Raw genomic sequence first — 24,060 nt, 5'->3', positions numbered from 1 at the left:
TTAGGCGAATAACTGCAGAATTTGAGAGTGAGAAGTATTAACAGTATGGGCAAGGGATCTGCGGCTCCCTAGACATCTGCTGCAGACCTGTTCAGTGGTATCCTTGGAGGACAACCGGGAGTTGAGATGGCTGGTAACCAGTGGGTCTGAGCGTCTGGGATTTGGGGAGAGGCCTCTGCTGGAGATGGATATTTGTGGGGGGTTGTCAGCATTAAGGCCATGGGAGGGGGTGAGATGGCCAAGGGAGAGATCGTGGAGTGAAGAGAGAAGAGGACCCAGAACTGAGCCCTAAAGACCATCAGCATGTAAAGAGGTCGATGGAGGGAAATGAGCCACAAAAAGAAATAAGAAGGAGCCAGCAAGAAGGTAGAGGGAAGACCAGGTGAGTGTGATTTGGAAGAGGGATCTGGAGAAGTCAGAATGACAAGGCCATCACCCTTGCTGAGGGTGAGGTGGGCAGGCATCCAGATCCCAGCTGCAGGTACCCACCAACAGAGTGAATACTCTGAACATAGTTCCATTTCTTCATTTCTTTTCTCCTGAGCCAATGATTCAAGCTCCTCTGGCCTCATTTTTTTTTTTTTTTTTTTGAGACGGAGTCTCGCTCTGTCACCCAGGCTAGAGTGCGGTGGCCGGATCTCTGCTCACTGCAAGCTCCGCCTCCCGGGTCCACGCCATTCTCCTGCCTCAGCCTCCCGAGTAGCTGGGACTACAGGCGCTCGCCACCTCGCCCGGCTAGTTTTTTGTACTTTTTAGTAGAGACGGGGTTTCACCGTGTTAGCCAGGATGGTCTCGATCTCCTGACCTCGTGATCCGCCCGTCTCGGCCTCCCAAAGTGCTGGGATTACAGGCTTGAGCCACCGCGCCCGGCCACTCTGGCCTCATTTTATTTGGGTATGGTTCACCCCACTGCCCAAAAATCATCTCCTAATTCCCTAGAAGCTACCTAAGAGATGTTTAAGGGATCTGGGAGCAGACACTTGCCTCGTTGTCAGAAGACTAGCATAGACCACCATGCAAAATGTTAGGCTGGAGGGTTGTTCAGGGTCTTCTACAAAAACACTGACCCACCTGTGGGGCTTAAAGAGGTGTGAAAATGTATTTTGGTGGGAATGTACCTTTCCCCATGGGAAGGCCTTTTTTTGGTTATTCTTTAATGTGTCTAAACTGAAGAGATGGCAGTCAAAACCCAACATTTTAGTTGCAAGCCATGGGTGGAGTGACCCCTGTTGGCCAGCTTGAGAAATGCAGGACCAGCCTAATAATTCTCCTTGGCCCACTATGGGGTCCATCAGAAGTTGGAGCACTCAGTCTAGCCCCAGGCCCTTACAGAGGAAAAAGGGCCATTTACTGAGTGCTGTGGAAAAAGGACGAACCCAGCTTGGCACTGGTCACCCACATCCCTGTCTTCTCAGTTTGGGTCCCAGAAGTCCTCAGGATGGACAAGGCTAGCTGTGATGGCTGGGCCTTGGTGGCCCTGGACCCCTGTTGCTGATGATATGATCTTCTTTGAGAGGTCGTTGGAGGGGAATTAGGTCTTGAAGTAATGTCCGTAGTCTATACCCACAGGACATGCCCATAGCTGCCCTGTTGTAACCAGGGCCCAGACCTTTTATATAGAGTGCTCGCTGCCCTCCAGGCCCTGCTGCCAGAGGAAGGCTGGCCATGAGTTGGCTGTAGCATTAGTTTCAGGTACTTATCTCTCATTGCATTATTTCCTTCTAAAGACCTGGTCAGAGGAAGAGGGCATATTAATCATTATCGTCTCAGTCACTTTATATTAGTAACAAGAGACTGGCTTTGGCAACACTCAATATCAAATTATCCTTCCTGCCAGCTATCAGAGAACAGGACAGAGTTACCCCTGATTTGTGGGTCATTCAAACCAAAAATTATTTAATATTTATCCTAAACATGTGCAATTTTTATGTCTCTATTTACAAGGGAACTTGGTCTTAACAGTATTCTGTTGGAAGTCTCCTTAACCAGGCTAATCCCTGAACTGCTTTCTCCTGATCTGCCTTCTTGCTCTCAAGCGGATCCTCACGAGCAGAGCCCTAAGGACTCCTCTCCTCCCTAGGATGACGGAACGACCCCCCACATTAGGAAGCAGGATCACAGTGTTCCTTTTAGTAGCATCATTTTATTTACAAGACACTGCTGATTCTGTATCATTCTGATCTTAAACTAAAACAAACCAGAGATTAAAATGATTTTTAAATGGACAGTTCTTTGTCCAGTTTTTTAAAACTTTTATTTGATTGGTTAGGATGGAAGCTCTGGATCCCCTGGTTCAGCACTCCTTTCCCTGTAGCCCTGTTTGGCTGGAAAGGAAAGAGTGGGGAGAAGGCTATGGTCAAAGAAAATGTCTGGGGAGAAATCACAAGTGGGAGGTCGGCGGGGCATTTGGGAGTCCAGAAGTTGGAATGCCTCAAGGGATGGCACGAGATAAGGTTGAACCAGGCCTGAGCCTCGAATGCCAGGCAGGAGGCGGCATGCGGGTGGGGCGTGGGTAGGGCTGGAGTGGAAGGGTCACCCTGCCCCACCCTGCCTGATCGGGTCTGGCCTAGGGTGTGGGCAGCTTGCCCCTCCTCCTCTCTGGGCCGGCGGGCAGGCCTCATGCGTGCCGGGGGCTCCAGCCCAGGCGGGCTGGCGAGATGAGAGGAAAAACATGCGGTTTGGTGGGCTGGACATGGAAAAACAAGTCAATTAGGAGGAAAACAAACAAACCCTGGGCCAGCGGGGGCACACGCACTCATGCACACGCGCACACGGCCCCGCATGGGACCTAGCGACACCCTGCCACAGGCTGACACAGTCACTTGGGTATCTCAAGAGACCCCCAAGGGGCAACCCAGATGCCCTGTATGCCCAGAGCCTGATACTGTGACCTGTGTGCATAGGAGCGTTTGCTCACACACTCTAACATGCACTCACACGGTGTTCAGTTCATACGTGTGAACATGCTGGGAATTCCGGGCACCTTCCACACGCACAGTTTGCAAAATACATTCAGCCTCACTTTGCTCCATCACATATGCGCTGCCTCATGTATGAGCTCTAGCTGTCTCTGTGTTCAGACACAGTGGCACATTTGCAGGCACTCTTACAGAGTACCTTGGCCACACAGCCTTGCACATAGGGACGGTCTCAAAATTGAACAGCCTCACCCTGAGTCATGTGCAAACAGAGTCATCCAGTCCCACACAGCCTCCCATCATACAGTTACACAACTGCCCAGAGTCTCACAGTCACACACACGGAGCTTCTCACAGTTACACACAGCCTTGCAATCACAGCTTCTTAAAAACAGCTTTTCCTCCAACTCACAACACACTCACAACAGGCATCCTGATCCCACACTGTCCTACAATCTCACAGCACCCCCACCTCCACCCACCCGGCCCCTCAGCTGGGCTCCAGCTGCAGCAAGTCACTCCTTTTTTTCCTTTTGTTTTTCTTTCCTCCTTTTCCCTCTGAGAAACCTGGTCCCTGTCAGGAAACCCAAGCCCTTCCCTGCTCAGGGCCCAGGGCCAGGCAGGAGTAGCCAGATGACAGACAAAGCCCCCAGTCGGCCCCCCAACCCCCACCCCACCGTGACCTTCCCAGTCAGGGAGAGGAACTGGTGTGAGGGGGAGGTTGGAAGGGGAGGCTGGTCTGAGGGGGGAGGACAGTTGGGGAGTGGAGGAGCCTGGTCAGTGGGGAGGCTGGCCGGGGGTGGGGGCCTGTGAGTCCAGTGCTGTGGCCCGCTCTGCCCTCCGAGGAGTCCCGGGCAGCAGGGAGCTGACTCTGCAGGCTCCGATCCCCACCCCACCCCCAGCGCCCTTCCCCTTCCTGGGGGTAAGGGGGGCGGTGGCAGGAGCGGGGAGTGGAGGCTTCTCGGCCGACCTCGGAATGTCCTTTCCTCCTGGGGTGCCTGCCAACTCTGGCCTGGCCAACAGGCCCCCAGAAGGCACTTCCTGTGTCCTTGGCCGCCCCCCACCCCACCCCCAGGCAGAGTTCTGCACCCGTGGGCAGACAGGGAAGAGACACTAAAGGCACACAGGATGAACATGGAACGACACGAGATGGACACAGGGCCTGGAAGGCTTCCCAAGGGAGGAGGACAGTGGAGGGCAGAACGCAGGTTGGCCCTGTGGGGTCTCAACTGGGCCCTGCTTTCCCCGACAGGCCTGGGGAATGGAGCTGCCTCCGCCCACAGCATTGCCCCCTCCACCTGGAGTTCTCCTGATGCTTCTCTGTCCCCTCATCTCTTCTGCTGCAAAGCGAGATCTGGATCCTGGGGGTTCTGCCCCAGGCCCCTCCCAGCATCACACATACTGGACACGCACATGCAATCACACAGAGTCACTCACAGTCACGTGCACACTGTGGATGGAAGCCCACTGTTCCCCTGTGTCACCATGGCCACTCTACAAGCATAGACATGCACTCCCCTTCACTGTCCCTGGCTTATTGAGCTGCCCCCCTCCCATTTCCTGTCCACCTGTCAGGCCGGGGGCGGAGGAGGGGGGAGGCACAGGAGGGAGGTGTCAGTGTCCCTGGAGCCGCAGACGGACATTCCTTGCTTGGGTCAGATCACATAAGCTGCCTCCTTCCAGGAACCTGAGCCGCCTGTCCTCACGCCTTACCCAATGCCTGAGGGTGGGACAGCTGGGCTAAGTGCTCACGGCAGCAAAAAAGAGTGCGGGCTAGACTGCAGAAAGGACTTCCCAAGTGTGTGTATATAGGGTTAGCCCTGTCCTGGGGTTTAGTCCCAGCTCTGGCTTACTGTCTGACCTTGAGAGGTCCCTATCCCTCTCTGGGCCTTCCTATTCCAGAGTGAGGGCAGCTGCTTACCATGTAAAGGGCTTCTTAAAGGGTCTGCGATGAAGATGCTGGGGGCTGGCACTGGGATGAGGTACACACAAAGGGAACAGCAGCTTCCTTTCAACAGGCACTTGTACACACAATCACACAGACACGCAGATTCACGCACATCCACATAGCTGCTCCTATGGATCCTTGGTCACTCATTCATGTCACATAGAGACATGTATGTAGCATATATACCCCTGCATGCAGACATCTACAAACACAGATATGCATACAAACAGCTGCCCAGTGCCGTTCATGTGTAGCCACCAGGCCTGTCCTTGTGTCTCCATCTCTACTGAGGGAAGTCTGGGGTGTCTCTTCTCCAGGAAGTGCACCCGATACTCCAGCAGTCGGAGGACCCATTCAAGACTCCCCTCGTCTCCGCAGCACAGTCTTCCTCTGGGAGTGGACACAAAGTGGCAGGAGATGTGGGGCTGGGGCCGATTCCCCCAGACATCACCTCCAGCCTGTGATTGATGAGTTGAGGCCCGCAGCCCCCTGATCCCCATGGTTCCTGCCTCCATTGAGCAGGTGGAGGGGGGGTTCCCTGTCCGCACAGCCCTTGTTTTTCTTTAATTAAACATCTGGCTCTCTGTGGCCTGGGAAGCCTCAGACCCTCGCTGACAGCCTCCCCCCCAACAACTTTGGCATCGATGATGGGTTGAGGGGGGAGAACTGGGGCTCTGGGGCCCACCTGTCCCCATACAGTGCAGGGGACTGGGAGCTCCAAGAATGCCCTGACCATACTGTCCTCACCCCCAGTGCCGCCGCGGGAGCCTGTGCTCAGCTGCCGCTCCAACACTTACCCCAAGGGCTTCTACTGCAGCTGGCATCTGCCCACCCCCACCTACATTCCCAACACCTTCAATGTGACTGTGCTGTGAGTAGCTGTGCCTGTGACCCGGGTCCAGCCCTGACCTCTGACCTCTCCCCCATCCCACCACCATGCCCTCCGTCCATACCCCAGCCCTGCCTTGGGCTTGACCTTCCCTCAACCTCTACCCCATCTGACCCTTGATGTTGGTAACAGTACCTGGGCCTCACCTCTCCCCAGGCATGGCTCCAAAATTATGGTCTGTGAGAAGGACCCAGCCCTCAAGAACCGCTGCCACATTCGCTACATGCACCTGTTCTCCACCATCAAGTACAAGGTCTCCATAAGTGTCAGCAATGCCCTGGGCCACAATGCCACAGCTATCACTTTTGACGAGTTCACCATTGGTAAGTGTGGTGGTTGGGGGAACCTGCTGCCTACTCCAGTGGGAATGTAAGTGGATATGTGCCAGAGGCACATGAACATTGGTGGGGATGTCCACATGCATGCAAATGTATACATGGCATGTACATGCCTCTGCACAAGTATGTGCAGTGCGCATATATGTGCACATATATGCATGACATATATACCTGTGAATGTGTAAGTGAATGTCCTTTACCTGAAGGGCTGAGAGACTTGTACAGCAGCTCTTCTGATCATTTTTCTGGCTCCCAGAACATGCAGCAGGGGGAAGAGGGGGCAGGCTGGGCCAGACCCTTGTGCAGCTGCAGCCTCCACCCCCGCCCAACTCTAATGGCTTCCTTACGGCCTGTGATGAATGAGGTGTCAGAACAGGAGACAGGACTGGGACAGATACCGTCCTCCCCCTGACGCCCCCATCCCAGCCAGTCCCTCTACCTGCCCCTGCCCTATTCCAGGCAGGCTTTCTGCCTGCTATTCCTCCGCCCCAGCCAGATCTTCTGCCTGCCCCTGTTTTCTCCCCAGACCCCATGACTGGATCCCTAGCCAGAGTATTTCTACATAAGCTGGGCCCTTAGGCACTCCCATCAGATCCCCAGCCTACCTCCAGATCTGCAACACCTGTGGACTCTTTTACTCTTGACCCAGGTCTTAGTTTGGAACTGGAAAAGTTGAAGTGAAAAACCAGGCTTGGGGGAGTGTGTGATGCTGGGGTAGGAGGGGGTAATCCAGGTGACAGTGGGGGTGACAGTGGTAACTATGGAGGCATCATATTGGCTTAGTTACTGGATGCAGGTCAGTATGAGGATAGAGTTGGGATGATGGGATGATGAGATGAAATTTGGGATGTTGATATGAAGAGTTGGTGACAGTGACTGTAGTGACAGCCATTGGTGATGATGGGGATGTCAGACTTGGAAGTAATGAGATAGTTTTCTACGGTAGCTACCAGAATTGACAATAGAGGAGAGGCATGGTGACTGTGATATTGATGACAATGGTTGGCAATATGAGAGGGTCAACATGGTGGCTGGAGTTGACAAAGTGGGTTGTTGCCAGAGATGAGTGTAGTAATGAAGCTATGTCTCCTGAACAGTGAAGCCTGATCCTCCAGAAAATGTGGTAGCCCGGCCAGTGCCCAGCAACCCTCGCCGGCTGGAGGTGACATGGCAGATCCCCTCGACCTGGCCTGACCCTGAGTCTTTTCCTCTCAAGTTCTTTCTGCGCTACCGACCCCTCATCCTGGACCAGTGGCAGCATGTGAGTGCCCTGCCCTGTCAAGATCCTGGGTGCCTGAGTTAGAATCATGTGGAGTGAGTGGCACCCATATCCCACGTGGCAGCAGCTCCAGTGTGAGACCTGATGAGTCAGGCTCTCTGTAGGGAAAAGGGACCAGGTGGGCCTGGGAGAATGGATGGAGCTGAGGCAGGTGTCCTTAGGGGTTCCCAGTGACCCCTGTTAGTGCATTGGGAACACATATGTCTTTTTGTGGCTCCCCCGGGTAGTGGAGAGAAATGCAGGAAGGGAGATAGCGGGCAGGACAGGCAAGGCTCCCTTTCCTTACCTCAGCCTGACCAGACATCTCCCTCTTTCAGCCCTCAAAGACATCTCCCTCTTTATACTCTGGCCCAGGCTCTGGGCCTGTGCTGGCCCCAAGGGGTCAGGATCAGGCAGTGGGGTCAAGCCTGGTCCAGGGTGCGAGTTTAGGCCCTGACTGGCATCAGGACTCCAAAGTCAGACCCAGCTTAGGGGTCAGCTTGAGGCTATGAGTTGGAAGGTAGCCTGGCTGGGAACCAAGCAGTGGACAAGAGTCAGTATGGGGTCGGACTATGGTCTGGATCAAGCTACAATAGAGAGCTCTGGGGAACAGCCAGAGGTTTGAGGCAGACTTGGAGTTCTCTTGCTTTGAGCACCCTGGGCCCATAGGGTTGTGGGCACTCTGTGTGGCCCACGAGGCCTGTAGGCTAGGACCGGGGTTGGGAGGGTGCTCCATGGGACAACCCAGGCTGGTTCCTGGGGGTCAACTTGTACCCCCACCTCATCTACCAGGCTCCAACTCCAGCTCCTCGTGCCCCTATCCTGTCTGGCCTTTAAAGCGTGTAATTCGATTCCTGGGTGCCTGTCCCCCACAAAGCCTGCTCATGCACTCACATGTTCCCTGACAGAGTCCGGAGTCCCTCCCGCCTGGCCAGCTGCCCGCGCCTAATGCATTGCTAATAACCAGGGTCTAGTTTCACAAGCCCCCCCTCCCCCGCTAACGAGCTACAGGCAGCAGCCCCGCGCATCGCGGCGCACACGCCTTGCAGTGGACCTGGCACACTGCCCACCACACACACGGGAACATGCACACACGCGCAGCTCCCAGCAGGAATCATACGCCATACGTGTATGCAGCTAACATGCCAAGACCATGCGCAAAACTGACCCCCACACTGAGGTGGGAAGAGCAAAGTGTGCAGGCTCCGTGGCGAGAATACGTGTGGCCTGTAGCTCATCCTAGCCCCATTCTGTGTCTCAGTGGCACTGGGGCTGGTTAGATTTATGGTTCTTTTCATCTGAAGTTTTGCTCTGAACAGAGTCTATTCTCCCCAATCCTTGACCTTGGGGAGAGGCAGGTGTATGACTGGGAGGGGGCAAGAAGGGCAGAACAGAGAAAAACATCACCTGGATTTTCAGGAGGAAAATCCAGACCAGGAATTGCAAAAGAATAGGCCCTAGGCAGGGGCTGTCTCAGCATGGACAAGAGAGAGGCAAGTACGGGGACCCAGCATGGGTTCCCTGCAGCTCCTGCCCTGGCCCTAAGTGGACAGGGAGGGTGGACAGGGAGGCTTGGAAGGCGTGTCGGGCATCTGCTCCAGCAGACCATGGAGGACTCCCAGGGGAGGCCAATGTCAGTGACTAGGGAGTTCCTGCCAGTTGAGAAGCCTTTTTCTTGAGAGGAAGGATGAAGGGATCACTGATAACCTCACAAGAAGGATCCTGGTCTAGGATATGTGGTCCCCAGGAGAGCACTGACCTCCTGGGGGCCACATTCCCAGAGGTATGGTGCCCACCATGAGCCCACAATGAAGCGGCAATTTGATCTGTTCCCTGTGGCTCCCTCCCTGTGGGGAGAGACTGACATGGAGGTCTGCGGTCTAATCCTGGCAGGAGGGAGACAGAGCTGAAGGAGCCGAGCAGAAAGGGACTGGGGTACCAGAGGTAGAACTGGGACCCTGGCTCCAGGAGAAGAGGGTCTTTGGGACCCTCCAATCTTCCAGGGCTGAGATTAGGATTTACTGAGCTCAGGGTCTGGGCCTAAAAGGTGTCTCACCATGACCCTGACCTTTACCACCGTTATCAGGGCCACAGGCTGAGCACATGCCCAGACACACATACACGCATGCGTGCATGCACTCACAGCCTGTCAGGTCAGATAGCCCAGACCCCAGTTTTCTGGGGGGAAGATTGGAACAGGGACCAAAAAAGCCCTGAAGCCAGACGTGGCCCAGAGCGGCCCCCTCCTCCGCCCCCGCCGGCTGCCCCTGTTTACGAGGCGGCTTAATGAGGCAGCGGGTGCCGCTGAGATGAACCAGAGCCCAGCCTGGGCCTGGAAGGGGCGCCGGACAGGCAGCCCGGCCTGGAGGGTTGGGGGAGACCAGCAGGATGGGGCCAGCAGGGCAGGAGTGGGGTTGTGATGCCTCCAGGAGGAAATGGAGCAGCTGTTCTGTGCCCTGCAGCCCCAGGGGCTGTCCTCCACCCCTTTCTGCCCCAGCAGGGTGATAACCACACTGAGGCCTTCCTGAGGGAAGGCTCAGCTGGGGCCAGGCTGGTAGGTGCCTTGGGCATCTGGGAACCCGGGCTCTGACCAGAAGCCATGGTAATGACAGCGCTGGCTGAAGTGCGTTTGGTACTGTCCTCATGCCTTGGTCCTCATTGTAACCTTAAGAGATGGATACTCTCATGAATGCCGTTTTACAGATGAGGATGGCAAGGCGTGAAGATGTTAAGTAACTTGGTCACCTCACTACTAAGGGATGGGGCCAAATTTGAAACTCAGGCAGCCTAGCTCCAGTCAGTGTGTGGAACCTCCCCTCAGTGGCTTCCTGGTGGGAGAAGAGGGCGGCACTACCATCTCCTTTCACCCCCTGCCCTTGCCACCTCCAGGCTGGGACTGTGGTCAGGATTCAGCCAGGCTGGGGACTGTGAGAGAGCAGGGGCAACAGCAGAGTCGTAGGCACAGGGCAAAGACTTCCTTATTATCCCCTGGGGTGTTTCTGGTCTCCTTGAAGATGTCATTACTCTCCTTCAGGGACAACTGCTCTCCCGTGGGGTCTCCTCCCTAAGATGTCCCCAATCTCTGGCAAGAATATTCTCCATGTCCTCCTTCTCCTCCAGGGAAGTCCTCACTGTCCCCAGAGCACTTCACTCGCCTCTCCCCAGAGGCATGCTCACTTCCTCTGGAGGGACCTCACGATCCTGGCCCCCAGGTGTGTCCTTACCCCCACCCCATGGTCTGGCTGCAGGTGGAGCTGTCTGATGGCACAGCACACACCATCACAGATGCCTACGCCGGAAAGGAGTACATTATCCAAGTGGCAGCCAAGGACAATGAAATTGGGACATGGAGTGACTGGAGCGTGGCTGCCCATGCTACGCCCTGGACTGAGGAACCGCGACACCTCACTACAGAGGCCCAGGCTGCGGGTGAGCTTGCTCCTGCCCTCCCTCCTGGCTCTGCTGTCCTGGAGGCCTGTGGTTGAACCTGTGGCCTGGTTCTACCCTGCTGCCTCCAGCCTCTGCTCCCGGGGTAGCCACACTCTGTGGCAGCCACACTTCTGCCTGTCTGTCCAACCCCTGCCATTCCTGGTCCTTGCTATCTGGACATCCTTGGTAGGGGTCATTGGGTGGAGGGGTTATCTGTGAGCCTTGGGAAGCAGGATCTGCCTGATGGGGGAGGCAGTACCAGTCTGATGCAGGAAGCAGAACGGTATGTCTCATGAGCCCCCAGATCTGGATGGGACCCCAGCCCCGGCCTTGCCCTGAGTTTCCCCCATGTTCCCCAGAGACCACGACCAGCACCACCAGCTCCCTGGCACCCCCACCTACCACGAAGATCTGTGACCCTGGGGAGCTGGGCAGCGGCGGGGGACCCTCGGCACCCTTCTTGGTCAGCGTCCCTGTCACTCTGGCCCTGGCTGCCGCTGCCACCACTGCCAGCAGTCTCATGATCTGGTAGGTTGAGTGAGGCTGGGTGGCAGAGGGAGCCTGAGGGAACCCCCACTGCAGCCCCCTCCCTGACAGGCCCCTGCCTGTCTCTGCAGAGCCCGGCACCCCATGAGGACATGCAGAGCACCTGCAGAGGAGCAAGAGGCCGGAGCTGAGCCTGCAGACCCCGGTTTCTATTTTGCACACGGGCAGGAGGACCTTTTGCATTCTCTTCAGACACAATTTGTGGAGACCCCCGGCGGGCCCGGGCCTGCCGCCCCCCAGCCCTGCTGCACCAAGCTGGCCCTCCTTCCTCCCTCGTGGGAGGTGGGCCATGCAGCTAACCCACCCACCAAAGACCCCCTCACCCTGGCCCCTTGGGCTGGACCCTCCAATGCCAGCGACTCCCAGGAGCCCTTGGGGGACGTGAGGGGAGCCCCTCACATCCGATTTCTCCTCCTGCCCCAGCCTCCTGTCTATCCCAGGGTCTCTGTTGCCACCGTCAGATTATAAGCTCCTGATGCTGGGGGGGCCCAGCCATCCCCCTCCCCCCAGCACCCACACTTTTCAGTCCCCTCCCTTCTGCCCTGTTTTGTACACCCCTCCCCTGACCCTGCTCCTATCCCACAGTATTTAATGCCCTGTCAGTCCCTTCTAGTCTGACTCAATGGTAACTTGCTGTATTTGAATTTTTTATAGATGTATATACAGGGTGGGGGGTGGGGGGTTCTCATTAAACGTCACCATTTCATGAGTCCTTGGAACAGATCCGCTTTGGGAGGGTACCCCTCTTCCAAGGACCCTGCCCCTTCCAGGGCTGGTGGAGGAAAGAAATTGTGGTTGGGGAAGGTGGGGAGAGGCGTTCAGCTTTCAGGCCAGTGTATCTGGTAACAGTGTTGTCTACTTCTTGGCGGGTAGGGCTTCCCTGGAGCACAGGGTTGCAGCCAGGGAAAAACTGCGGGAAATGAGGGATCCCATAGGGTATCCAGTCAGTCCTGGAGGCTGCCCAAGTCTTGGCTGGGGCAGAAGCCTTTCAAGGGTCACCTCTAGAACTGCCTTCCATGAGTGCCCAGGCCTGAGCCCAGTGCACAGGGCTAAGATGGCAGAAGGGGAGGGGCAGGCTTCATCCTTGGGGCCAGGGGGTGTGCCTGATCCCTGCCATCCAAGAGACAGTCCAGGAGTGCCAGAAGGTCAGGCCTAGGGCTCAGCCAGGCCACAAGGGCTCAGAGCACAGAGTGTCCTGGGCCTGGGCAGGCAGGGCGGCTGCCTGAAGGAGGAGGTTGCTTGGAGTATGACCAGGGACAGGACCTGGGCTTCAGAACTGGAATGACAGAGTACAAGGCTTACTCCCAGGGCTGGGTTATAGTCAGGACTCTGTGGAGCTGGAGAGGGTGGGGCCTTGGCTTTATAGGATGGTCAGTCTTTGGTCCAACCTCAGATCCTGCCCACACCCTTTCAGTCCCCAAACTGGGGCTCCGGGGTCCCTCTGACTTCTCCTCAGAGGAGGACACTTGGCTGTCCCAGGCCTGCTTAGGTCCAGACCCCACTTATAGAAGCCGCCTTACTGAGCGTAAGCAGGCATTCTCAGTTGGGAATGTCCAGGGCTGGGGACAAGTAGGCAGGCCCTATGACCTGGGGGCAGGGGTAAAAGGAGAGGCCGGAGCTCTGACCTGGGGAGCCAGGTTTTGGCCTTGCTCTGGATGCCTGGAGTAAGAAGAGGGGGGTGGAGTCAAAGTCAGGTCCACACCCACACCCACCTGTGCACAGATGTGTGCACAGAGCCACCAGCCACCCTGATGCCATCACACACTTTCTCCCAGTTCAAACCTTTCCCCTCAGACTAGGCTCCAGCAATGGATACCCCTTCCTGGGATCCAGGCCCCCCGGGAACGTGCCCTGGGAAGGGGATTGACAGTGCCTCAAGCACCGATGAGTCCGGCCTTGACAAGACATAGTCCCGGAGGTGAGGCCTGGTGAGGGGCTCCAGAGTAAAGTGGCCGTCTCTTCTCCAGGTTAGAAGAGAGAGGGGTGTTCTAGGTGGGAGACCCATGAAAGCAAAGGCCTGGCATCAAGGTGAAGCCTGTGGCTTTTCAAGCTGAACACACCCAGCTATGGAAATGCAAGGCTCTTCATTCACAGGAAGAGGCTCCCAGGATGGACATCCTGAGAGGTGGCTGTGGACCTGCTCTGTACCCTGAACCCCGAGTTCTGCCTGGGGGTCTGGTCCCTGTGAGGTGTGGCTCAGCCTGAACCTAGGCTCCAGCATGAGTAGAGGTAACGGGGTCACCAGCAGTCTCCCCCAGAACATTCCTGGGATGTGTCAGAACTTCCACCCTTCATCTTTGGGGTGGGTGGGATGAAGTGAGGAGTCTCTGGCCTGAGCTGCCTTTCTGCCTTGAGAGCCCTGGTCAGCCCTGACCTACCCACCGCCCACCCAGAGCTTGGGCATCAGCAATCTGGCCTCCATTAGCAACATGGGAAAGTAATTATGTGGGGCCTCGGGAGGAGGGGGCAGAAGTAGGGGAGGGGGCCTGCCGGAGCCTCAGAGGCCAATGGAGGGGAGGACTGGGGCCTCTATCTCTTCCCCCAGCTCTAAGAGAGAGACCCTGCTCTGCCTCAAGCCCAGGGTGGCTGGAGGGGCAGCATCATTGCCTCTGACTAGACAACTGCCCTGGGCCTGCGGGTGGTCACCCTCCTTGTGGGTCCTGGGCCCTTGGCCTCACAGAGGCTGTTCGCCTTGGAGGGTCTCAGTTGCTGACTGTCACCTCTCTCTAGTACTGTCCCTCCACATCTAGTTCCCACGGTGGTTCTGGGGAGCCGGGCATAATTGCAGACATCAGCTCTTGGAGCTAAAACAGAATCTGGAGAATTAAAACAACCCTGAGGCATGGGGGGAAGGGGAGGCTAGGATCCCAGACCTCAGGTGCATTGCACAGGGTCCCAGCCTTCCAGCCCCCTACTTCTCTTTGTGCCCCCACGATACACTGTGGCTGGGCCCCGCTCTGTGTCCTGGCCTATCAGCCCCCTGCCCACTTGATCTCTCTTCCAGTGTGGCTCTACTCCATTCTTACAACTCTAGACCTGCCTCTGTGCACCCCCGCCCCTCTCTTCTTGCTGAACCCATTTTCATTTCTATGTTTGTCTCTTCTTTTTTTTTTTTGAGACGGAGTCTCACTCTCACCAAGGCTGGAGTGCAACGGTGTGATCTAGGCTCACTGCAACTTCCACTTCCCGGGTTCAAGCAATTCTCCTGCCTCAACCTCCCGGGTAGCTGGGTTTACAGGTGCCCACCACAATGCCTGGCTAATTTTTGTATTTTTAGTAGAGACGGGGTTTTGCCATGTTGGCCAGACTGGTGTCAAACTCCTGACCTCAGGTGATCTGCCCGCCTTGGCCTCCCAAAGTGCTGGGATTACAGGCATGAGCCACTGCACCCAGCCTATATTTGTCTCCTGTCCCATTCCTATCTCTGAATCTGCCTTTGTCCTGTTTCCTATCTGCATTTCTTTCTGTATGTTTCTGTTCCATCCCTGTCTCTCTCTCTGTCTCCATCTTGTGTCTCTTCTCCTGTCTCTTCTTCCCTCCTTGTCTTTATATCCATCCCTCTCCATGCTTGTCTTCGCATCTCTTCTTCCTTGTCTGTCTTCCCTTTTTCTGCCTTCTCCCTCTCCCTCTGTCTCATGTGTCTCCATCCCCATCTCTGTGTCTCTCTGTATATATCTCTATCCGTGTCTCCACCTCTGTCTCCCTCTTCCCTGACTCTGTCAGTCCTTCTTTTTTTTGCCTCTCTCTGTGTTCCCATACCTATCCAGACCCCAGCCTGTGGCCGCCGCTCCTCTCCGGCCTGCACCAGGGACTGTCCTGGCTTCTGCTGCCCCCTCTCGGCCACCCGCCTACCCTTCATTCCTGCTCCTAGGCTGGCAGCTCTCAGCACAGACATCCCATGTCTGGTGTGCGTTCCCAGCAGCCAGCCAGGAAAGAGGGCGACATCAGGCAGGAATCCTTCCTGGGCAGCCTCGGGCCCTGAGAACTCCCTGGAGCCTGTGAGCTCACCCGAGAAAGTTCATTCTCACGTGGAGAGAACAGAATCCCCGGCTCCAGTGCCAGTCCTGCATCCTGCACCTGCCTGTCTTCAGGTCCTGAGGCCCACAGCCCAGAGCGGCCGGACCCTGGGAAGGCAATGCCTGCCTGGAGATGGAGGGCTAAGGTCCTCGGGGCAGGAGTGATTGGGATGTAATCTCTCCACCTTGCCTCTTCTCAGAGGAGGGGGAGAGGAAGGAGGTCTGAGGAAGGGCGTCGGATGGAGCCAGTTTGGGGAGAGGCTGGAAGGGACCTACCTGACAGTGCCACTCTGATGGGGAAGCCAATCTGAGGGTGAGTGGGTCTGAGAGGGCGCATGCGACAGGGTGAGCCTGAGCCAGGGCTCGTCTGGGAACGCATCAAAAGAGCTTTCGTTTGAAAGGCCCAGCCTGAGGGGTAAGCTGACCCAGGGGTGTCTGAAAGGGCCTGGTCTGATGGGTCCAGTCTGAGGGGAGACTGAGCTGAAGGCACACGGATCCGAAGACTAGAACCGCCAACTAGTTCTAGTCTGCCTGAACTTTCCCAGTTTTAGCACTGAATATCTCAAGTCTCAGGAAACCCCTCAGTCCCAGGCAAACTGGGACATCGATCACCCTGTTTGAGAAGGCCTTGCCTGACAGCACCAGTCTGAGGGGGGAGGCTGGTCTGAAGGACGTCTGAGGTGGGAGGGTGGTCTGGAGGATGTCTGATGGGGGAGACTGGTGTGGAGGATGTCTGAGGGGCCTGGTCTCATAGTTGCAGTTTGAGGGAAGAGCCTGCTCTAGGCCAGAAGGCAAGGAGGTAGAAGGGGTCCTTCTAGAGGGGCAGTGGCTTGGGGAATGGCCACCAGGGGGCAGGACAGGTTCTCAGGAAATTTAGAAGCAACTGACCCAGAGAAGGAGCCAGACTGTGGGGCTGTGTGCAAAGTATGCCCACAACAGCATGTGTCACTGCGCCATCACATGCACATGGCAGTGTTGGTATGCAGCTGTGTACCATGTTTGTTTTAGTGTGGCTAGGTGACCAGGGATGCATCTGTGCTACATTCGTGTGTGATGGCATGTGCCTGGTGTGGCCATGGCTGAGGCTTTACCTGCAGCTGTCAGGACAACAGCAGGAACACCTTGGGCATTACCAGGACAAGGGGGCACTGGGAGAGAAGCACTCAGAGGAAGGTCTCTGGGAGGGGCTGAGGATGGGGAGGAGAAACAGGAACCAGGCTTCCCTACTGCACCTGCCCCGCCCACCATTAGTATCCCTGAGATTCCAGACCCAAGAGCTAGGTGCTTTGGTTACAACAAAGGCAGCCCCTGCCTGGACCCTGCCTGCCCCACCGCTCCAGCCTCTCCCCTGCTTCTCCAGCTGGCACTCCTCCAGCTGGACTCCTCCTGTTCCCCAGTAATTGTTCCCATCCTCTCCTACATCTATGCTTTGGTTCATGCTGTGCTTGTGCCCAGATGCCCTCCTGAGAAGCATCTGAGTTCCCTCTAACTCTGTCTCCATGAAATGCTTCCTGCTCATTCCCTCTCTTCCTTGGACTGAAACCCACTGTGTGCTGAGGCCTAATTCTATGGGCCCTTGTCTCATCCCAGGAACTTGAAAGTGCTGGGGGCTGGAGATGCCAGAGGGGGCAGTCCAAGGGGAGAGGTATGGACAAAGCAAGGTGGGGACCTCTGAGTTAATGAGACAAAGAAACACCATCACAGAATCCCCTGAAATGAAAGAACTGAATATTCAGATTGAAAGGGGCGTACTGTATACCAGAAAAGTTGACACAGAATAATTGACATGAAGACACATTGATTTGGCTGGGTGAGGTGGCTCACACCTGTAATGCCACCACTTTGGGAGACTCAGGCAGGAGGATCAGTTGAGCCCCGGAGTTTGAGGCCAGCCTGGGCAACATAGTGAGACCCTTCCCTCTAAAAAAGAAAAAAGACACATTGATTTAGTTACCAAACTTTGGGGCTAAAGTAAGAATACTTAAGGCACCTAGACAGAAGAAGCAAGTCATTTATTTACGAGGGGGAATATTCAGTCTGGTCTCAGACTTCTCCAAGGTAGCATTTGACAAGTGAAGACAATATCTACAGAGTTCTGAGGGTTAAAAAGTGTCACCCTAAACCATAACCAACAGAGTGGTGGATCTCAATCATGAATTTGGGGGATGGTGTACTCATGAGCCTTTCCAGAAAAGACTACTCAATGACAAAATCCAGTCAGCCAAGAGATTAGTCAAGTTCAGGAGCTGAAGAAGGGAGATTCATGGTAAAGAACCTGTGGTGACATTAATTCCATTTGGGAATTAACCTTAATTCAATTTAGGCTAAGATTACACTGTGGGAATTTTAGTTACAAAACAATGTAAATACAGTTGACCTTTGAACAACACGAGTTTGAACTGTGCAGGTCCACTTGTTCACAGATTAAATAAAATCAGTAAAAGTTACACCAAGAGTGCCCGCCTGTCCTGCCTCTCTCTCCCTCTTCTGCCTCTGCCACCCCTGAGGCAGCAAAACCAACCCCTCCTCTTCCTCCTCCTCTTCAGCCTCCTCAACATGAAGATGAGGATGAAGACCTTTATGATGATCCCCTTGCACTTAATGAATAGTAAATATTAATATATTATTTCTTCCTTATTATTTTCTTAATAACATTTTTTTCTCTAGCTTTATTGTAAGAATATAGTATATAATACATATAACATACAAAATATGTGCAAATCAATTGTTTATGTTATCAATAAGGCTTCTGGTCAACAGTGGGCTATTAGTAATGTCAGGGGAGTTGAAAGTTATATGCACAGTCAGGAATGCAGAGGTGAGGTAGCAAGGAAAGCAGAAGTACTAATCACATCTTTGTTCATAGCTAAGTCAATAAATAGATAAAGCTAGAATATAATGGTAAATCCAACCTCTTTTTTTTTTTTTTTTTTTTGAGGCAGGGTCTTGCTCTGTTGTTCTGGCTGGAGTGACATGGTACTATCACAGCTCACTGCAGCCTCGACCTCCTGGTATCAAGCAATCCTCCCACCTCAGCCTTCGAGTAGCTGGGACCACCACAGGCATGTGCCACCATGCCTGGCTAATTTTTAAGTTTTTGTAAAGACAAGATCTCTCCATGTTGCCCAGACTGGTCTCGAACTCCTGGGCTCAAGTGATCCTGCCGCTTAGGTCTCCCAAAGTGTTGGGATTACAGGTGTGAGCCACTGCGCCTGGCCCAATCACTTAATTGAAATGGTTCTTGAGAGAGGTCTTTCAGGAATGACTGTTCTTTTAAGGTGAAGAAATAGCTCAGCTATTCCTTCATTTTCACTTCAGTTTCTTTTTTTCTCTGTTAAACTCAAGTAAACGTACCTTTTCTACTTTTGGTTAAAAAAATAGTTTCTATAGTATGCCCCATTAGGACTATGAGAACAGTCCCATTCTTAGATATTTTTTTCTACTTGACTGGCTGTCTCTCTAACCTTTCTCTCTCAGTGCTTCTTTCTCTATATTAGGTATATGGTTACAAAATGTAATACTGATCATTTCTGGGTGGTGAGGTTTTGAGTGCTTTGTTGCATTTTTCTTTGTATTTTGTCTATTTTAGAAAACATTTATCATTTATCTATCTGTCTGCCTGTCTAAGGTAAATCACTTAACTTCTATGAGCCTCCAATTCCTTATCTTCAGCCTGATAATAACAAAATTGGAGGGCATTTTAAAGACTGTGAGATAATATGCCACTCCCCTAATGGTAGGCTGAATAATGGTCCCAAGATGTCCACATCCTAATTCCCAGAACCTGTGAATATTACCTTATATGGCAAAAGAGACTTTGCAGACGTGGTCAAGGATCTTGAGATGAGAAGATTATCCTGGATTATCTGGGGTGGGGTGATATAACCACAATGATTACGACAGGAGAGAGGGAGGCAGGAGGAGTCAGGGGAGACAGTAGTGGAATGATGGAAGCAGACACTGGAGTGCTGTGCTTTTGAGGATGGAGTACTGGTCCACAAGCCAAGGAATGCAGGCAGCCATTAGATACCGAAAAGGCAAGGAAATACATTCTCCTCTTGGAGCCTACAGAAGGAACCAGCCCTGCCAACACATTGACTTTAGCCCCACTAAAACTGATTTCAGACCTCTGAGCAGTCAATTGTAAGAGAATAAATCTGTGTAGTTTTTTGTGTTTTTGTTTTTGAGACCGAGTCTCTCTCTGTCACCCAGGCTGGAGTGCAGTGGCACGATCTCAGCTCACTGCAACCTCCGCCTCCCAGGTTCAAGCGATTCTCCTGACTCAGCCTCCCAAGTAGCTGAGATTACAAGTGCCCGGCTAATTTTTGTATTGAAGCCATTACATTTATGGTAATTTGTTACAGCAGCAAAAGGAAACTAATGTTTACACCTGTTTCCTTGGCCCAAGGTGACCTCCCCGTCCATCCCCTTCGTCCAGCCAACTTGTTCAACATTTTACTCACATTTCCCTGACATCTGTCCTCCACTGCTGCCCAGAGGGGGGATGTGCATCCCTCACCTTAGCACGTGCCACTCTGTGTGATAGTTCCTCATGGACAGGTCTCTCTTCCTCCCACGCTGTGCATATGTGAGGATAGGGCTGAGGCCCAACAGAGGACTCAGCTTAGTAACTGTTAATGCACAGATGAATCAATGAGGGCTGGGTGAGAGGTTGGCACCTGATAATTACCTATGACCCTCCTTTCTTGGCGTCAGGATCTCTCCCTTCCCTATGTTTATCTGGCTTTCTCTCCCACCAGTCTGTCCTCCTCCACATACACACATTGTTCCAATCTCTAGAACACATTTGCTGACACCTATTAGTGACTCTGTAGGTAGGCTTATCTTTGTGTGTGTGTGTGTGTGTGTGTGTGTGATGGAGGCCTGTGACTCTCTTCATGTGTTTTCCCAGCCATGGGTATGTGTGTAGTGGTATAATCATGTGTGTTTCTGTGCATGCCTGTGTCTGTGGGTAGGCTTGTCTGTACATACATCTTTGCTTGTATGTATGTGTCTCTGCTTTGTGGGTTGTATGTATGCTTGTTTGTCAGTGTGTGTCTGCATATGCAGGGAAGGATACTTTTGATTTCTTCCCTCAAGGGGTTGGACTGCCTGCTGCAGGACCTGGTGTGCCAGAATGACTGACCAGGATGTTAACTGAGTTTGGCTCCAGTCACAATCTTCCATTTCTTGTCTCGTGCAGAAGGTCGGGTCAGGCTTTTTTTTTTATCCTTGTCTCTTGTAGGGGGGATCTCAGGCCCAAAGCCGAAGTCAACCACAGCTATCTTCCTGACCCTGACCTTCTGGAAACCTGAACTTCCTGAGAGGACTATACCAAGGCAAAGGGAGAGGAGGTGAAGCAATCCAGACCCCCCGACACACACACAAAAAGACTGAGTCTGTGATTGCATGGGCAGGGGGGCCCACTAATACTTCCTAATGGTACCCCAGGAGTGGAAGCAGAGTGGGGGCTTAGGAAGGAAGGCTCCTGGACATTGACCTCCCAACAGGCAGAGCCCATGGGGATCACAGCATAAAATACCCAGGCCCTCTGTAAGCTGGGGAGGACGGGGTGAGGAGAGGGCCCAATCATGACCTATCTATTTGCTCCAGGGACTAGAACCCTGGGGGAGGCATTTATATTTAGTTTTGTTTTATCATTTTAACCTTCTTTTTTTTTTTTTTTTGAGACAGGGTCTCGCTCTGTTGCCCAGGATAGAGTGCAGTGGTGCAGTCATGGCTCACCACAGCCTCAACCTCCTGGGCTCAAGCAATCCTCCCACCTCAGCCTCCTGAGTAGTTGGGACTACAGGCATGTATTGGGAAAAAGGCTTATGGGGTGCCTGCATAAACTGGCCATAAAAATATGGCACAACAAGTTGTGGAAAGCCACAAAAGGCCTCTGAGGAGGAAACCCTCCTAATTGCCATCATATTCCCATGCTCAGAGCGAGACCCGCTCTCTTATCTGTAAACACTGTTCAAGAGAAAGGCACTCCTTTGAAACACTGAAATGTGGACAGACGTGCAGGCTCCTAGTTAAGTCGCTCCCACTAGCTACTCTCCAATAAGTTAAAGATACACTGAGCACAAAGGAGATTCATTTAAACCACTGTTGCTATAGATTACGCCTATGATGCATTGCCTCCCTTTCACTGTTTTGCTCTGAACATCTGCTTCTCAGATCTAAGTGATTGTACTCAATAGTGTGTTGACCAGAACTCTGAGCCTTCTGCAGCCTCCATTTTGCAGCTGGCCCCTGGGGCTCCCCACCTTTCAAATCTTAATTTGTCTCTTCTCAATCCTTTGTCGCCACCAGACTTTGGGTACCCTACAGGTGGTGTTGAGGCTGGTCCCCAACAGGTATACACCACCATGTCCGGCTAATTTTTAACTTTTCTGTAGAGATGGGGGGTCTCCCTGTGTTGCCTAGGCTGGTCTCAAACTCCTGGGCTCAAGCAATCCTCTTGCCTCAGCCTTCCAAAGTGCTGGGATTACAGGTGTGAGCCACTATGTCCAGCCACCATTTTAACCATTATTATGTGTACAGTTCTATGGCATTAAATACATTCACATTACTGCACAACCATATATTTAGCTTTTATAAAATAGACATTACTGATTTTGCACACCTTAGCATGCCTACCACTGGGCTTAGTGTCACTAGAAAAACATATATGGGGAGTGGGGCTGAGACTGTGGAGAGACAGAGGACATCCCCTACCCATGCAGGGCAGAGCAGGAGAAAGGATGGGCGGGAAGACCAGCAATGGTGCAGATGCTCCTGTGCTCAGGAGAGGGTTGGGTGGGTGCTAGGGCTGCAGAGGAGGTGGGACCACACAGTCTGTGGTTTGAAAGCCAGGCTGAGGTTCAGGAGCTTTTGCTCAGAGTCAGGGGTTCAGGGAGCTGGGGAGATCTGGTAAGCTTTGTGTGTTGGAAAGACTGGTCTGGGGGCTGTGCAGAGTAGGGCTAGGAAGGAAGAGAATATGGGACCCGTGGTGGTTGAGAAATGAGCAGGCCTAAGGAAGGTTCTTTGAATGAATGATGGGAAAGCCCTGAGAGCAGGATCTTGCTATGTCTAGGCAGGAGAGGACTAGGCCCCGGGCAGTGAGAATGGGGTTTTTAGAGCACACAGTCGCCATGTCTTGATGAGTGAGTGGTGGGGAGGGAAGGGAAAAGGAAGAGTCTCATGCAGCTCCTGTTGACTGGGAGGCAACAGGACTATTTATTGAAACAGCATGGGAGGAGGACAGGCTTTGGGCAAATTGAAACAACTGTGGCTCAGACATTCACTCACTTGCCTATAGTTATATACGAAGCAATGGACAGTTGAGTTCAGATGCAGACATGTCAAGTGTGAGACCTCTTGGGAGAGGACACTGAGTCAGCATAGCAGTTAAGAGAATGACTCTGGGGTCAGACAAAGCTAGGCTCCTGTTGACCTTGGGACAAGTTGATTAATCTCTCTCTCTTTTTTTTTTTTTTCCAGACAGTCTCTCGCTCTGTCACCCAGGCTGAAGTGCAGTGGTGCAATCTTGGCTGACTGCAACCTCCATTTCCCAGTTTGAAGCAATTCTCGTGCCTCAGCCTCCCAAGTAGCTGGGATTACAGGCATGCGCCACCACCCCTAGCTAATTTTTTGTATTTTTAGTAGAGACGAGGTTTCGTCATGTTGCCCAGGATGGTCTCAAACTCCTGAGCTCAGGCAATCCGCCCACCTCGGCCTCCCGAAGTGCTAGCATTACAGGCATAAGCCACAGCGCCCAGCCTGATTAATCTCTTTAACGCTCAGTTTCCTTAAGTGGAAAATCAGATAATAGTAACTACCTCATAGGATTGTTGTAAGGATTTTTATTTTTTACTTTATTTCATTTTTCGGACAGGGTCTCACTCTTAGCCAGGCTGGAGTGCAGTGCAATCTCGGCTCACTGCAACCTCCACCTCCTGGACTCAAGGGATCCTCCCACCTCAGCCTCTCGAGTATCTGGGACTACAAGTGTACGCCACCATGCCTGGCTAATTTTTGTATTTTTTGTACAGACGGGATTTTGCCATGTTGCCCAGGCTGATCTCAAACTCCTGGGCTCAAGTGATCTGCTCGCCTTGGCCTCCCACAGTGTTGGGATTACAGGCGTGAGCCACCACGCCCAGCCATTGTAAGGATTTAATGTATATAAAGAAACTGGCATGGTACCTGCCATGTTATAAACACTCCATGAATCTTAGTTCTTAATGATAATAGCAGCAGCCACAACAACAATGCATACCAGACTGCGACTTGGGAGTGAGGTGTGGGCATTAAAGCATCATCAGCACAAAAATGGGCACTGGCTGGGCGCAGTGGCTCACGCCTGTAGTCCCAGCACTTTGGGCGGCCGAGGCAGGCTGATAACTTGAGGTCAGAAGTTTGAGACCAGCCTGGCCAACATGGTAAAACCCTGACTCTACTAAAAATACAAAAATTAGCCAGGCGTGGTGGCGCATGCCTGTAATCCCAGCTACTAGGGAGGCTGAGGCATGAGAATTGCTTGAACCTGGGAGGCAGAGGTTGCTGCCAAGGTGGAGGTTGAGCCCAGATCGTGCCACTGCACTCCAGCCTGGGCAAGAGAGCAAGACTCCATCTCAAAAAAAAAAGAAAAGAAAAGAAAAATGGGCACAGAAGCCACAGACACAGAGGTGCTCACTTGAGTTGTGAGGAGAAGAGGGTGGGGGCTGAGAG

The 24,060-nt window shown here is 53.3% G+C and overlaps 1 protein-coding gene across 6 annotated transcripts in view; it reads left to right on the top strand.

The window, feature by feature from the left end:
- Nucleotides 1-12,036, top strand: part of CNTFR (ciliary neurotrophic factor receptor) — a 39,253-nt gene extending 27,217 nt beyond the window's left edge. For all 6 annotated transcript variants that reach the window (XM_017949776.2, XM_009188605.4, XM_017949777.3 and 3 more), the window contains 6 exons: nt 5,620-5,737; nt 5,912-6,078; nt 7,191-7,354; nt 10,600-10,780; nt 11,140-11,308; nt 11,398-12,036. In XM_017949776.2, coding sequence (XP_017805265.1) covers nt 5,620-5,737; nt 5,912-6,078; nt 7,191-7,354; nt 10,600-10,780; nt 11,140-11,308; nt 11,398 — 800 coding nt within the window. In that variant the 3' untranslated portion in view covers nt 11,399-12,036. The remainder of the gene's footprint in view (nt 1-5,619; nt 5,738-5,911; nt 6,079-7,190; nt 7,355-10,599; nt 10,781-11,139; nt 11,309-11,397) is intronic.
- Nucleotides 12,037-24,060: the final 12,024 nt, after the last annotated feature.

Source organism: Papio anubis, chromosome 13 (genome assembly GCF_008728515.1).
Source record: "Papio anubis isolate 15944 chromosome 13, Panubis1.0, whole genome shotgun sequence".
NCBI classification, from domain to species: Eukaryota; Metazoa; Chordata; class Mammalia; order Primates; family Cercopithecidae; genus Papio; species Papio anubis.
The sequence above is the reverse complement of the archived record's forward strand: the minus strand, read 5'-3'. Positions and strand labels throughout refer to the sequence as shown.